The sequence below is a fragment of the Sceloporus occidentalis genome, unplaced genomic scaffold, assembly GCF_023333645.1.
Source record: "Sceloporus occidentalis isolate IW3139 unplaced genomic scaffold, rSceOcc1.0.p SCAF_8, whole genome shotgun sequence".
Lineage (NCBI taxonomy): Eukaryota > Metazoa > Chordata > Lepidosauria > Squamata > Phrynosomatidae > Sceloporus > Sceloporus occidentalis.
The window spans coordinates 52,342,244-52,357,025 of NW_028316988.1; the positions used below are offsets into that span (position 1 = coordinate 52,342,244).

At 38.3% G+C, this 14,782-nt stretch overlaps 1 protein-coding gene across 2 annotated transcripts; it reads right to left on the reverse strand.

The window, feature by feature from the left end:
* Positions 1-10,917: 10,917 nt before the first annotated feature.
* LOC149308922 (uncharacterized) lies at positions 10,918-13,524 on the reverse strand. Of its 2 annotated transcripts, none has more exons than XM_089537208.1 (2): positions 13,153-13,524; positions 10,918-11,943 (listed from the first exon to the last, which is right to left on the reverse strand). In XM_089537208.1, the coding sequence occupies exon 2, from the start codon at positions 11,941-11,943 to the stop codon at positions 11,005-11,007; it is 939 nt and encodes a 312-aa protein (XP_089393334.1). In that variant the 5' UTR covers positions 13,153-13,524; the 3' UTR covers positions 10,918-11,004. The 2 variants fall into 2 exon arrangements, with proteins under 2 accessions (XP_089393334.1, XP_089393333.1); XM_089537207.1 differs by lacking the exon at positions 13,153-13,524 and adding an exon at positions 12,730-12,852.
* Positions 13,525-14,782: the final 1,258 nt, after the last annotated feature.

Sequence of the window (14,782 nt, forward strand, 5' to 3'; positions counted from 1 at the left end):
GGAACTGAATTGCCACCATACATATCAAACCATAAAGGCATATTAACAAGATCTTTCCCAAATGGAAAGTACAGCCTGTGAGTGAGATTAAGAGATATAGAGATCAGTAGTGCAGCCTGATCTGAAAATAGACTTATATTAGGATCTGAGGACTATTAAAATGTCTGCCTAGTCGACGTATGGAATCTGGATGTTCTGAAGGATTTTCCAGCTAAAACAGCAGACCTTGGTTTCCTTATGGAATACTGAGATGGGAAGGAATAGCAATACAGTCACTCCCGAGAACTTTATCCAATGTATGTAACCCACTGCAGTTTACAGAAGAAGATCTGCAGGCAATGAAATAGGATGGGCAATTCCCCCACTTCCTTGTTTCACAAACAGTTACCTAACGCATATTGCTAGCCAACAGACTGTTATCTGGGGATGTCTATGTCATTCCTCTGCAGCTGTTCCCTAAAACCTTTGCTAATATGAGAAGGGCTGAATGAGTGCCTGAGATCACTGTTTGACACTGGCAAATGTGGGAGAGGCTGTCACACTTACACTGCTTCTGTGCAGCTCTGTTTCTCCCGCTACAGCAGAGTCAGTTTCGGTCCATGGTATCTGCCACAAAAGCAAACACAAAACATTTGCAGTGAGCACCACACATGCTGGCATCTGACAGACCCTCTCTCCTGCCATGTCATCTTTTCTTTATCTGCTCCACCCACCCTGAAGCCAGATAATTTGCAAACAAAAATAGCAGATCCTGGCAAGAGCTCAAGATTTTTCTATTTTGCTTTCTTCCAAATTCAGATTTTAAGAATGTTGCCAGCAGGCTGACCCTTGTCGGGTTAGCCCTGGAAGTCTCCCTGTTTAAATCACCATGGGCAATGGTGCCATTATTTTTCTTGATGCTGTGCAACAGGGACACACAGAAGTTGTTTGAGAAGCAAAATCTTGTGAAATGTTACCACAAATAATACCACACTGTGGGAGTGTGGTTGCCCTTTTTTGAGATCAACTCCAGTGTCCATAAGTGAGAAGCAGGGGCTACAAGTAGGGAAAAAAACTAGTGTTCACGTTAAGAGGTGACCAATGTGGTTGACATAGGGCCTCAACAGACTGGCACTAAATGCTTGCATCGGAGCGGAGTGGGACATGGCGACCACATATTGTGTGCCCCAACTCTGCCCCCATGTCGACGTGACACCACACGCCCCACCACATTGTGGGAGGCATCATGGTACTTCCTTGGTTCAGCATGTACCAAAGAAGTTCCAAAAAAACATGGCGCTGGCAGCTATGGCACCCTTTCCACAACGAAAAAAGGAGCTGCTGAAAGGCCAGATCAGTGTGGTTGCTGTGGCTCCTATTTGGCTAGGAAAAGGTGGCATCCAGCCACCCCTTAGAGGCTGTATGTACAGCTCCATAGTTTGTGGGATTGAGGGTGTAAGTGAAATACCTTATGAACTGAACAGGCTTGGTAGGATTTAAGCTTAATGGTAGCTGTTGTGGAGGTTAACAACCCCATTTTCATGGTCAGATAATTTTCTTATGAAGTTTGGTTTAGTGGTTGCACCAAACTTGTACTGATTAACAGTTATTCTGTTATAACAAATTTGCTAGGCACTCTGAGGAGAAAATTGCTTGTATTCACCCAGAAGCTGGTGTCCCAGTTACTGCAGAGTCTGGTGAGGTGTCCAAAGTGTCATCTGGTCAGTTTCCAAGGGATCAGTTTCAGTTGTTGCAGCCTGATAAGATGGACAAGGCACTTGAATTAGTCCATCCCACCACATGTAATCTTGTCTAGTCTTGCTAAGAAGATCTAGCAGACATGAAATGGGTTGATACATAGGATGTTGAATGTGCCTCTCTAACTAGGGGAGGTGCCTACTGCCCCGAACAGGGCTATGGTGCTCTCTGTACTGAAGAAGATCTTCTAGATGTAGAGGTGTGTGAAAATTGCTTTCCCTTTCCTTATATCCAAGTTGGGGCAATGTGCTTGTGTGCATGGTCTTTGTGCAGCTTGAGATGTTCTTGGAGGAAAGAGTTTATCTGGACCCACATCTGTCTGGTTACAGGTCAGATTGCAGACTGATGTATTTCTTCAGTTGAAAGGCAGAAGAATTCTACACTTTCCCCCTCCTGGATCTCTCAGCAGCTTTTGTCTCCACTGATCATGGTATCTTAAAGGACCAACACTGTGGGATGGGAGTAGGAAACATTGTGTTATGGTGGTTCTGCACCTATCTACAGGGCTGGTTTCAGAGAAAGGCAGTGGGAGATATATGCTTATTCCCATGGCTATTAATTTCTTGGTTGCTGCAGTATTCTGTCTTATCCCCCACCCCTCATCGTATATCAATATTTATATGAAGCTGCTCAGTGAGGTTGCTAGGAGTTTGGAGCTCAGGTGAAGGCATAGTATGCTGATGACACCTCTACTTCTCCTTGTCATCAGAGTCAACTTGGGCTTTACAGGTGCTGAGGGTCTGGATGCTGTAATGGGCTGGAGTTGTGCCAATAAAATCAAATAAAACACAAGAAGAAAATAATACATTCTGGTTTAAAATGAACCTTTAAAAATCCTCTATATCTGCAGAAGAAATATTGTGGAATATCGATTTTCCCCCCCAGAATAACTCACCTTTCAGTTTTGGTTTGACCAGAAAGTTAAGAAGCAGTAGTTTCCAGACTCTTTGAATGGCCTCTTTATTTTAAGACATGCTGTGGACTTCTATCATCTCAACAATGTGTCTCTCTGCATTTGTAAATGTGTTTCCCTTTCATTTCCATCAAGCCATGATAAAGGGAGAAGGGTCCAGATTTGTATGTATGTGTATGTGTACATGTGCTTATATTAATGTTCTCATACATTCATGCAAGGGCATTTCTTCTGCCAAAGCAGTGATTTCCAAATGTTGGTCCTCCAGATGTTTTGAAATTCAGCTCCCAGAATTCCTGCTTGTTGGACAAAGTGGCTGGAGCGTCTGAGAGTTGAGGTCCAAAAAACCTGGAGAATAGGCATTTCAGTTTAACATGAAGAAAGTGGCATTCAAAGGTAGAGAGTAATTTTATGATAAATCTAAATATGCAACAGAAAATGCTTCCCTTTTTGGTATAGTTTTTAAAGTGTTCAGGCTAGTGTCAACACATACAGGAAAAGATCCTGCAATGGGGGACATAGATATGACTCTAAACCACACATCCTATGAGGTCTTGTCTATTACAACACACCTACTACCAGGAGAGGACCAGATGCACTATCACTCACCACCCTTGTCTCTCTGGCCATGGAAAATCCTCTGTTGGGACTACGTGGTTTAAAAGGTAGGCTTTATGAGTCACTTTTGGTCATTCTGATGATGTAATGACTATAAAAGTGAATCAGTACAACTACAATGTCATAAACTGGGGTTACGACATTAGAAATGCTCAAGGATAACAGTCACTGTATCTCTGTGTTTATTTATTTAAAAAAACTTGCAGGCAGCTCAGGGGTAACACAATATGTTTCATTGCTCATTGCATTATTACTTTATTCCTACATACCTCCCACTTCCAGATAATGGCTTCAAAACCACCACATGCAAAATAAGATTAATTTAGGTGAGTCTAAAAACATTTTGCAACAGTGCTCCAAGTGAAGAAAACATACAATTATAATGTTGTACTGATTTCGTTGAATACATGGCCCATGCTCATTTTCTCGGTTCCACTGTTATGAATAGCATTCTTTATTAAAATAATAGCAGCATTTTATACGTCTTTGGCACCCTGCTCTAATAGGTCCTCTTCCTTCTTGGAAGAGACTTGGAACATGATAGATTGAGAATTGTCATTGTTCACCCTCTGTTCATTTACCTGGGATATATGCATGGCACTTGAAATGTGCAGAGGCTGCACTACATCAGTATCTGCATCTATTCATTGAGTGCTGCACTCAGCAGTTCACCAATAAAGACAAGGCAAACTTCTTTGAAGAGATGGGTACAAAATCTGTCCCAGTAAAATATTCAAATGAAAAATTGCAGTGGCCTACTTAGTGCATGTGCAAGAGACAGATGAAGCTACAGTTCAGTCATCATTGGCAGTGAGAGAATATTGTTCAATATACCTCAGGCACCAGGGTGGCTTTGAGGAGACCAGGGCAAGTGGTATGGAAGGAAGGAATACTTGTAGAGTCCAGAAATAATAATCAGGAGGAGGCGGCTGCTCCCCTCGCCCCCAGCATTCCTTACCTGACATCATTTCCTTGTGATAGCTCCCAGGAATGTCATGTTCTACATAAAGTGGCCTGAAGATGCTTAATCTGGATCCCTACACACATTATAACATTAGCTAAATCCCCCCAGCTTCATGGGGCTCTCTTGGCCTGTTAATCACTCCCTTTTTTTGGCTCCCACACTATGGCTCAATACTCATTCATATGAATATCTACTGACATTGACTTTAGGCAACATTCTTGCCTTGTCTGCCAATGACCACAATTAAATTGAATTTGTCATCTTTTCTCCACATTAACAAAGTTTTGTATTCATATGGACATTATCACATGCAGACTGCTATAGGTCTGTCCCTGGGCTTCCCACTCTACCAAATACACCTGAGGAAATAGAGTCAAGTCTACAAAAACTCATGCTACTAACTTCTGTCTTTCAGTTAGTCTCAAAGGTGCTTCAAGATCCCTTTGTATACTGATTTTTCCCGACTAACACAGCTATGGGCTTTATTACACAGGGAAAATCGAGCAAAATTGGGGGTTTAAACAGTGATTATCCTGTGCAAAACACAATATCACACAAGATTTTCACACGACATCGCTATTAAAGAGGCAATAGACAGCAACAAATCATGAATGGGAAAATCTTGAAAATGATGTGTTGCTCTTTATTGCCTTTTTAATAGTGATGTGTTGAAAATCTTAAGTGCAATATTGCCTTTTGCATGGGATAATCACTGTTTCAACCCCCAATTTCTCCTCCATTTTCTCCATGTGATAAAGTTCTATGTCTTTGAAGATTAGATAGTTATTCAGTGTGGTCAAACTTGGCAGCTGTGCCTAGCTAAGCTTTAATCAGACAGATTGGATATCTGATGGCCCAGAATAGCTAGTAGATGTTTTCTTATTAACTGAATAATAGCTAAGAGTTGTATTCCTGGTGGGATAGCAGTTGAGATCCAAAACCAAATGGCCTTGGATTTTCTGAACTATCCTCCCTCAGCCTAACCAATTTCACAGGGATCCACATCAAACCCTTTGATCATCTTAACCAGATAGGATGGAAAGAATGAGAGCCATTTCCAAAGGGCTCATTGGCTCCTTCTTGGAAATAGGAGTAATGGTAAATTTATACACACAGGCAGCTTAAGCAGGACCTTGACACCAGGCAGACATCTGGAACGAACACGGGCTGCAGTTAAGAGCTGCTCTAGAAAGGTCTTCTTTCGCCTCTTCCCATGTCCCTAATTACATTAAGCTATTAAACCTGCCATCTGTGAACTGCCCTGAAGGGAGAAAGTCATCTGCTGCACAGAGATGCTAATTTTCATGAATTTATGTCTCTGAGTTCCCAAGAGCGATCCAGAAGTTGTCTTCCTAACCTGGTAGTGAAAGCACCAAATAAAGAGCATAGGCTTAAATCTTAAAGGAGGTTAATGCTTTTGTCTCCAAGTTTTGAACAGCAATTGTTCTTCATTTTTTATGTGTCTCCCTAGAACTATAAAAGCATATTCACAAATAAATAGCTTAGTTCATATTTTCTTATACTCAAAACGCTTGTGCAGAATTCCTTTGGAACCTCTCAGATATTTTGCTGAAGGAGAAATCACAAAGTTCACTGTGAATTTTGCTATAAGTAAAAATTTCTGTGGCAGCTATTGCATCTTGACTGAAGTAGTGTGGGTGTAAAAGAACTGAACTGGTAAAAGGCCTTAAAGGTGCTGCCGAAATGATAGAAGTATGCCCCAGTTGGGGAGAAGGACAGGTTTCTGATGGACAGTCAAACCTTCTGGGAGAATCAGAGGTTTGTAAATCCAGCACAGGCATTTTAATGGGCAAACTATAAAAGAGAGGTTGAAGGGGTGACGAGGAAGACATACTCCAAACTGAACTGAACTGACATAATCTGTTCAGCAGGAGTATGAGGAAACAGTTGGGGATGAGTGCTGTTATCTGGAGGGGAACTTAGAAGTCTAGAAAGACACAGGGGAGCAGGAATGCATGATTTTAGGAAAGAATATTTTGAATGGAGTTGATCAAGCCAGCAACATAGCAAGAGTTGGAAGATACCTCAAGGGCCATCCAGGCCAACCCCCTGCCATGCAGGAATACACAATCAAAGCACCCCCGACAGATAGCCATCCAGCCTCTGTTTTAAAAACCTCCAAAGAAGGAGATTCCACCACTTGCTGAGGCAGCATATTCAACTGACAAATAGCTCTTACTGTCAGGAAGTTCCCGTTATGCAGAGAAATGGTGGCTCTACGAATGGTGGCTTTAATTTTTTTTTTTTTCTATTTTATTCATTAAAAAGCTTGAATGGAAAAAAACAAAAACAAATAAAATACACACATTTTCCTTGCACCATATAAGAATACAACATACAAATATAGACCTTTATACCTTGCAGGAATACAATCAAAACGTTATTAATAAACATTCATACTTAATCTAACTCCATCCAGTCTTATGACTATCTTATATCTAACTATCCTTCTGCTTAAGGTTCTAATCTCCCTATTTACTACTCTTCTTCTAAACTACCCTTAGGCTAACTTAAAAAAAGTCCCTACCTTCTCTTCTTCTTCTCTTCATTTAACTTCCCATCATTCTTCGTTATTTCTACATTCATACAGTGACTTCCTTCTTGCCATATAGGATAATTTTGTAAGGTTGACTTTCTTAAACTTACACAAATTAGTCGAATTTAACGCTCTCATTCAATTTAAAGCAATAAATGCCAATTTCCCTAAATTATCTTTCAAGAAGTTAATAACTTCTTTCCAGTCATCGGTCCTACTTCCTTTTTTCCCATTTCTAAGTGCCTGCGTTAAGTCATCCATCTCCATTCCATCATATAATTTGAATAACCAGTCTTCCTTTAAAGGGATATCCTTGTCCTTCCATTTTTGCGCAAAACATACTCTAGCCAGGGTTATCATATAAAACAAAATTTTCTCTTGTTTGGTAGTAATTTCCTCACCAAATATACCCAAAAGGTAAAGTTCTGGTTTCAATTTCAAATTAATATTTAACATTTGATTGATACAGTTATTAACCATAGTCCAGAATTGCTTAGCTTTTTTACAAGTCCACCAGCAGTGGTAGAAAGTACCGATTTCTTTCTTACATTTCCAACAAGTATTCCCTATTTTATATAGTTTTGCTAATTTGTCTGGTGTGAGATACCATTGGTAAAACATTTTATAGAAATTTTCCCTTAAGTTTTGGGAGGCTGTGTACTTATATATATTTTTCCATACTTTCTCCCATTGGGATAGTAGTATGGGATGTCCAATACATCTAGCCCACTTAATCATTTGGTTCTTTACTATTTCTTCTTCTGTATCAAATTGGAGTAGTATTCTATAAATCTTACCAATTAATTTATTTTTTTCACAAGCCAATATTTTCCCTAATTGAGTTTCTTCTCCCTTTTTATCAAATCCAAATAGTTTTTGGTCAATCTTAAATCTTTCTGAGATCTGTCTGTGTGTGAACCAGGTTCCGACCCAACCCTCTTCCACCAGTTTCTCTTTCGTCTTGATTTCCCAATTTCCATTTCGGAATTCTATATAATCTTCATACTTATACCATTTCCCATCCTTTAGCATCTCCTTCCTGAAAAAAGCTTCATGGGGTGAAACCCACCGACTCATCTTTGGTAGTATTCTGTCTTTATAGCGGTTCCATACTTTTATAAGAGGTTTTCTGATACAATGATTAGTAAAATCTTTGTTTTGTTTTTTGCCATATGCCAAATATGCATGCCAGCCAAGATTTAGTCCATCTCCTTCCAAATCTGATAATTTCTCATCTTCCAAGATAATCCATTCTTTAACCCATAATAGAGCACATGCCTCAAAATAAATTTTTAGGTTGGGAAGGTCTAAGCCGCCTCTGTCTCTAGAATCTTGCATACATTTAAGTTTAATTCTTGGCTTCCTTCCTCTCCAAATGAACTGAGTTATATCTTTATGCCAATTCTTAAATACTTTGTCAGAAGTTATGATTGGAATAGTTTGGAATAAATATAACATTCTTGGCAATACGTTCATCTTTATAACTGAGATTCTTCCTAATATAGATAAGCTGAGTTTATTCCAATTGATCAAATCTTCCCTTATTTTTGACCATAATTTTTTATAGTTGTTTTCAAATAATTCTGTGGATCTTTGCGAAAGTTGAATACTCAGATATTTAATTCTTTTCCCTACCTTTATACCTGCTCTTCTTTCTAATTCTTTCTCTTCCAGGGCTTTTATATTTTTGGTTAAGATAGTTGATTTATCTTTATTAATTTTACATCCCATAATTTCGCCAAATAGGTTTAGTATAATTAGAAGTTCATCTACATTTTCCATGGGGTCTTCTAAAATTATAACTACATCGTCCGCAAATGCTCGGATTTTGTACTCATGGTTTTTAATTTTGGCTCCCCTCAAATTGGTCTTACATTTTATCTCCTTGATTAGAAATTCTATAACCAACAGGAATAATAAAGGAGAGAGGGGGCAACCTTGCCGTGTTCCTCTTGAGATATTTATAGTTCTAGTCCTCTCTCCATTGATTCTTAATTGTGCTTTTTGTCCCTCGTATATTTTCCCTATCCAATTAGTAAAATTCTCCCCTATTTCAATCCTTTTTAATATTGCTATCATTGAATCCCAGTTAACCGAATCGAAAGCTTTTTCGAAATCAAGAAAAAACAATCCTAATTTTTTCTCGTTGTGTTTTTCATAATATTCCAGTATATCTATTACAGTCCTTAAGTTTTCTCTTATATATCTATTAGGTAAAAAACCTCTTTGATCTTCATCTATTGCATTCCTTAAGTAACCTTTTAATCGACACGACAGAATTGATGCAAAAATTTTATAATCATTATTTAGAAGTGAGATGGGTCTATAGTTAGCTGGGTTTAATGGATCTTTCCCTTCTTTTTTGATGAATATAATCTCTGCTTGCTTCCATGAGTCAGGTAACTTACCCTCGAGTGCCTCATTCATTACTCTTTGTAAAGGTTGCCAAATTTCCTCAATAAAGGTTTTATAGAAAATAGCTGTGAGTCCGTCGTTACCTGGGGCCTTGCCTAATTTGCTTTGTTTGATTGCTTCCCAAACTTCTTCTTTAGCAATTGGTTGGTTAAGTCTTTCCTGTTGTTCTTTTGAGAGTTTTTGGATTGTGCTATTCTTCAAAAACTGCTTGATATCCCCATTCTCTTCTTTTTGTCTCGAATATAATTTCTCATAGTAATCCAAAAAAGCCTCCTCAATATCTTTTTGTTGTGTTAAGATTTGATCCCCCTTTCTGATTTTGTTAATCAGGTTTTTCTCTCTCTCTTTTCTTAATTTATGGGCAAGCCATTTTCCTGTTTTATTGGCATGTTCGAAGTTGTTTTGTTTTGCAATCCTCAACTTATTCTCTAAATCTTTATTTACTTCAATTTCTAATTGTCTCCTCAGAACTTTAATTTCCTTTTGGACCGTTTTATTATTTGGTTCACTCTTCAAGTCCTCCTCTTTATCTTTCAATAGCCTATTTAATAAATTTAAGTTTTGTTTCTTTTTTTTCTGACAGATTATATTTTGTTGGGTGAAAAAACCCCTAATAGTAGCTTTCGCCGCATCCCACACAGTTGCTATATCTACTTCATTATCCAAATTTACTTCGAAAAAGGTCTTTATCATATCTTTCCCTTTTCTAATTACATCCTCATTCTTTAATAATTCTTCATTTAATTTCCAAAAATATTTCTTAGATGGCTCTTTCAACTGTAATAGAATTGGATTATGGTCCGATATCTCTCTGTTTAATACTGTCATTTTTTCAACTTCTTTAATCAATAATTTAGAAACCAGAAAGAGGTCAATTCTTGAAAGAGATTCGTGTCTCTCTGAATAGAACGTAAAGCTTTTTTCTTCGTTATACAAGTGTCTCCATGTTTCAATGAGAGAGAGATTTTTAACCATTTGGAAAAATTTTTTGGGTAATTTGCCTTGATTATCACTGATCTTTTTCCCGGACGATCGATCTAGTTTAGGGTCTATTACCCCATTAAAATCTCCTAATAGAATTACTTGTTCATAATCCAGCTCTATTATCATCTTATTTAATTTGCCATAAAAAATATTTTTACTTTCTTGGGGGCCATATATTCCAACTATTAGGATTTTTTTCCCATTCCAATGAATTTCTATTCCAACAAACTGTCCATGTTTATCAGAGAATACTTCTTTAGGTTCTAGATGATCCTTAACATAAATAATTACCCCTCTTTTGGATTTGTCTATTGTACTAGTGTAGTCTTTACCTAAGATATTATTTCTGATTAATCTTAAGTCTTTCGTTCTGATACGGGTTTCCTGCAGACAGATGACCTCAGCATTAATTCTTTTTAGGTATTGGAATACTCTCTTCCGCTTCTGGGGGGAGTTTAAACCTTTTACATTCCAAGATAAGAGCTTCATGATTTTAATTGGACCTTACACTGGGAATAAGCACACACTCTCTTTCTTTTTTCTAAAAGTTGCGACTTTATTAGTAATAACAGCACGTTAGTTAAATTATGCCTAGATTAGATTTAAATTGAGAATAAGTTAAAAGGAAAGAGGGGGGGGAGGAAGGGAGAGAGAATAAAAAGGACAATAAAGTCTATTTGTATATGAATGAGTTATTTAAGTTTAAGTTTAAGTCTAAGAAGAAAGAAAAAAAAAAGAGAGTCCACGTAAAGATCTAATTATTCAAAGTCGTTCTTTGCTTATTTCTTTTCTTATTATCTTCTCTTGTCTCTTAACTCACTCTCCAGTTATCACCTCCTCTTCCTCCTCCCTCTCTTCTTCATCACTTTTTCCTTTGTCTTTCTTGTTTCCTTCTTCTAGTTCCTTGCCTAGCTCGTCCAAAAAAGATCTAGCCTGTTCCACAGAGTTCAGTCTCACTCTTCTTTGTTTCCATGTTACTATAACCCCATCTAGATCATCCCACTTATACAAAATCTTTCTAGCCTTCAGTTGTTCGATCAGGAAATTGTACTCTTTTCTTCTCTTCAGAATTTTTCCAGGAATGTCTCTTAAAATTGTGATCTCCTTGCCCTCAACTAATAGTTTAGTATTAAAGCTTTGTCTCAAGATTATTTCTTTGGTTTGTTTGCGGACAAAGTAGATCACGATATCCCTCGGGAGCCTCCTGGTCTTTGCAATACGAGAGTTGATCCTGTAGATTCGGTCGATTTCCCAGGGGAAGAGAGTTTCGGATTCTCCAATAAATTTAGCTAGGATTGGTGAGAGAAGTGTGTACAGATTTTCGTTTACATTCTCCGGCAGGCCTCTCAGCTTCAGGCAATTTTCTCTCTGCTTCAATTGTAATTTTAAGATCGATTCTTGTCCCTCTTGTTGGTCTTTGTATAATGTATCCACTTTAGTTTCCATCTTCTTCATATCGAGTTCTAATTTTTCCACTTTACCACTGACCTTTTTCAAATCACCATTAATCTTGTCTAGCCTTGTAGTTACTTCACCTAGTTCAATTCTCAAATCCTTCTTAAATTCTGCTTTCAGTTCATCTTTGGATTTTTGTATTTCCATGTTTGTTTCTTGAAGCATCTTTCTAATTTCTTCCATCATTGTTTCATCTAGGTCTGATGTCTTTGTTGGTGTATTTAATGATGTTCTCCTTGTCAGATTAGATGATGAATTTGATGTTGCTTTCGTGGTGGTTTTCCTTGTACCCACTACCATCTTCATAGATAGTCAAATAGGAAGGACAAGGAGAGAAAGGGGTGAATAGATTAATCTCTGTTATTCAAAGAGGTTTATCTATATACAGATTGGGGAGGGGGTAGCAAATTAGCTGGCTATAGAGACTGGAGTTCACCTGTCTTCTTTCTTCAGTATAGGTTTATCTTTGTTTTAGTCTTTGACCTTTATAAAAACTTCTAGTATCTAATATTTGGTTTTTTGGATTCCCTCCCCTCCCAGGATTATTTCCTACTAAATATTTTAATTGTTATTTGGGCATGAAATCCAATCAGTCAATTTGAAGGAATTAGTTTGCTAGTTTGTAAGGGTTTATTCTCACGGTTGGGTATCAAGATCAGATCCCAATTTACTTTCTAACTATGAATTTAAATTTGACTAAGTATTCTTACACCTGTGTCCTCACAGGGGGATAATCCTTTGTTAAATCTATTTGCAGAGTTAAATATTGAAAAATATTAAAAATTAATTTACTTTAGCAATTGGAAATTCCTACTCAAATTTGGTATTTCTATAATGAAACCTTAGGTTCACCACCAGACAGATCTATTTGTCAATTCTTAACAACCAATAGGAGGGGGAGGGGGGAGAGAAAGAAAAAAAAAAACTCCTCCTAATTTTATATGATAAGAGTGGAAGCACTCCCCTTTTTATTCTAATTCTGATGAAGTTCTCTTGTCTTTCCTCTGGACGCCCATATACACAATACCCCCGAAGCTACACCAGTGGATTATTGTCATTTGTCATTTGTATATATAAATCACTTACTTATTATCACAAGTTGGTCCTATTTTCTTTTTTCAAGTTGCAAGTTTCACAAATTCCTAAAGAGAAGAAGGGAAAATCTCTAATGACCTTTAAGATAAATTTAATATACCAAATTCCCTAGTAATGCCAATAAGCCTATTTAACAATAGGCTTCTGACTGTTTTATATAAGTTTCCCCCTAGATTCGATTTAGAATAGATGGTAGAGTTCTTAAGTAACTTTAAATAATAAATAAGCTATCACCACTTCCCTTTTTCTCCTTAGTATAATGTATCTATAAACTTAGACACCATCAATTATTATAAGCCATAAAACATTAATTGCCAACCCATATGCAACAAAGTCTTTTTCAAACATTAGGTTCCAAATTCCTAAACAAACCTAAACATTAAATCTTTAGATTAAGCAGTCAAAAACTATTACCTCTCTTCCACACTAAAATTTATATTTCAAACAGTTTCCAATCCAAAAAGAAAGCATTTGGGAATATCAGGGTCTTATTGCTTCAAAGTTTGTGAGTTTTAAATAGTCTACTGTATCTTCTTTTCTTCCTCCTCTCCCCTCCTGGTCTGTATCCCAAACAACAATAATCACATACACCTGTTCCCACTCTTTGCTTAGGTCTGTCTGTGTGTGGCCTTGAAAACGTAGATGCAGTAAGAACTTAGAAAAAAGTTCCACACTCCTCCTCCCAGCTTGCTTAAACTGTCGCCATTTCTCTCCTTGTCTCTCCTTGTCCTATATTTTCTTTCTTGGTCTTTTTATTCACAGTCTTAGTTCACCAATACAGCTCCGTCAGAGATATTCAAGAGCACAGTTGCCAATCCAAAAGGAAAGTTTTTAGATACACAGTTCCAAAAGTTTCAAAGGCACCCAAATGATAGAATGTTGCCACTATTGCCACTGTGCCAAAAGTCCAACCAGAGCCACAAGGTAACAAAATAAACTTTGGGTGGTAAAGGAACACAGACTGCCTTCTTTTGATTCCCCTTATAAATCCAATTCTCCAGGGACTGGTCTTTGTAATTAGTAAGGCTATGCCGGCTTTCCAATCGTCTCTAATCCCTTGATCTTCAGGTCACTTAGGTGAATCCTTTTTGCTTCTCAATTTGTAGAAAGTTATATTTATGGCAAGGCTGCTCTTCTCCTTGCTTCTGCTAGACTTCCCTAGCAGTAAAAAAAAACTTTAAAAGTGGAGCGGCAACGGCGGCGCCCCAAACAGCAAGCCGCGGCTTGCTGCTACTTACAGCGAGCGTGGTTGCTCGGGCTTCTTCCCCTCTCCGCTTTGGGCTCCCTGCGAGTCGCCGCCGGCATCAAGCGCCTCGCGGCTTAGATTGTTTCACCTCCGTTCGAGAAAGGTTGGAGTAGGGGGGAAGCCAGACGAGCCCCTCTGCTTCCCCTTTGATCGGGGGGACCCGTTCGACCAGCTGGCAAGTCACTCCAGCCAGCCCCGACCTCGCTGCCTATAGCCACTCTCTGGAAGCTGCCCTAGAGACGTGGCTCCCGCGCCGCCATTACCACCGGAAGCCGAATGGTGGCTTTAATGATGGGATGACTCCATGACGATTTCATCATGGGAGACAAGCACAACTGGCGATCACACCCTTGTGCTTCCGGACACTTTAGCCATGTTTTAAGGATGGTAAGCCTCCCTGTGCTAATCTGCTAGGTGAGGTTTGACTAAAGTAGCATATAGTTACTTACTTCTCTTGATTTAGACACTATACTTCTGTTGATGCAGACTAGAATCACATTGACTTTTTTAGCTGCTGCATCACACTATTGACTTATGCATGGGTAGCTGTGTTGACCATTTAGTAAATTCAAACAAAAATCCACTGAACAGTGATACCTTTATTGGCCAACCAAAATGAACAATATACTCGTTGCAAGCTTTCGAAGCTCCACTGACTTCTTCATCAGGCAAGATGTTGCAAACCAAACAGGAGAAAAATTAGAGAAGTTAGTAAGATGCCTACATTCTCTTGATTCTCTCCTTAGTTAAGGCAGAATTTGTCATTGCATCCTTTATTACATCCCTGAAGTTTTACCC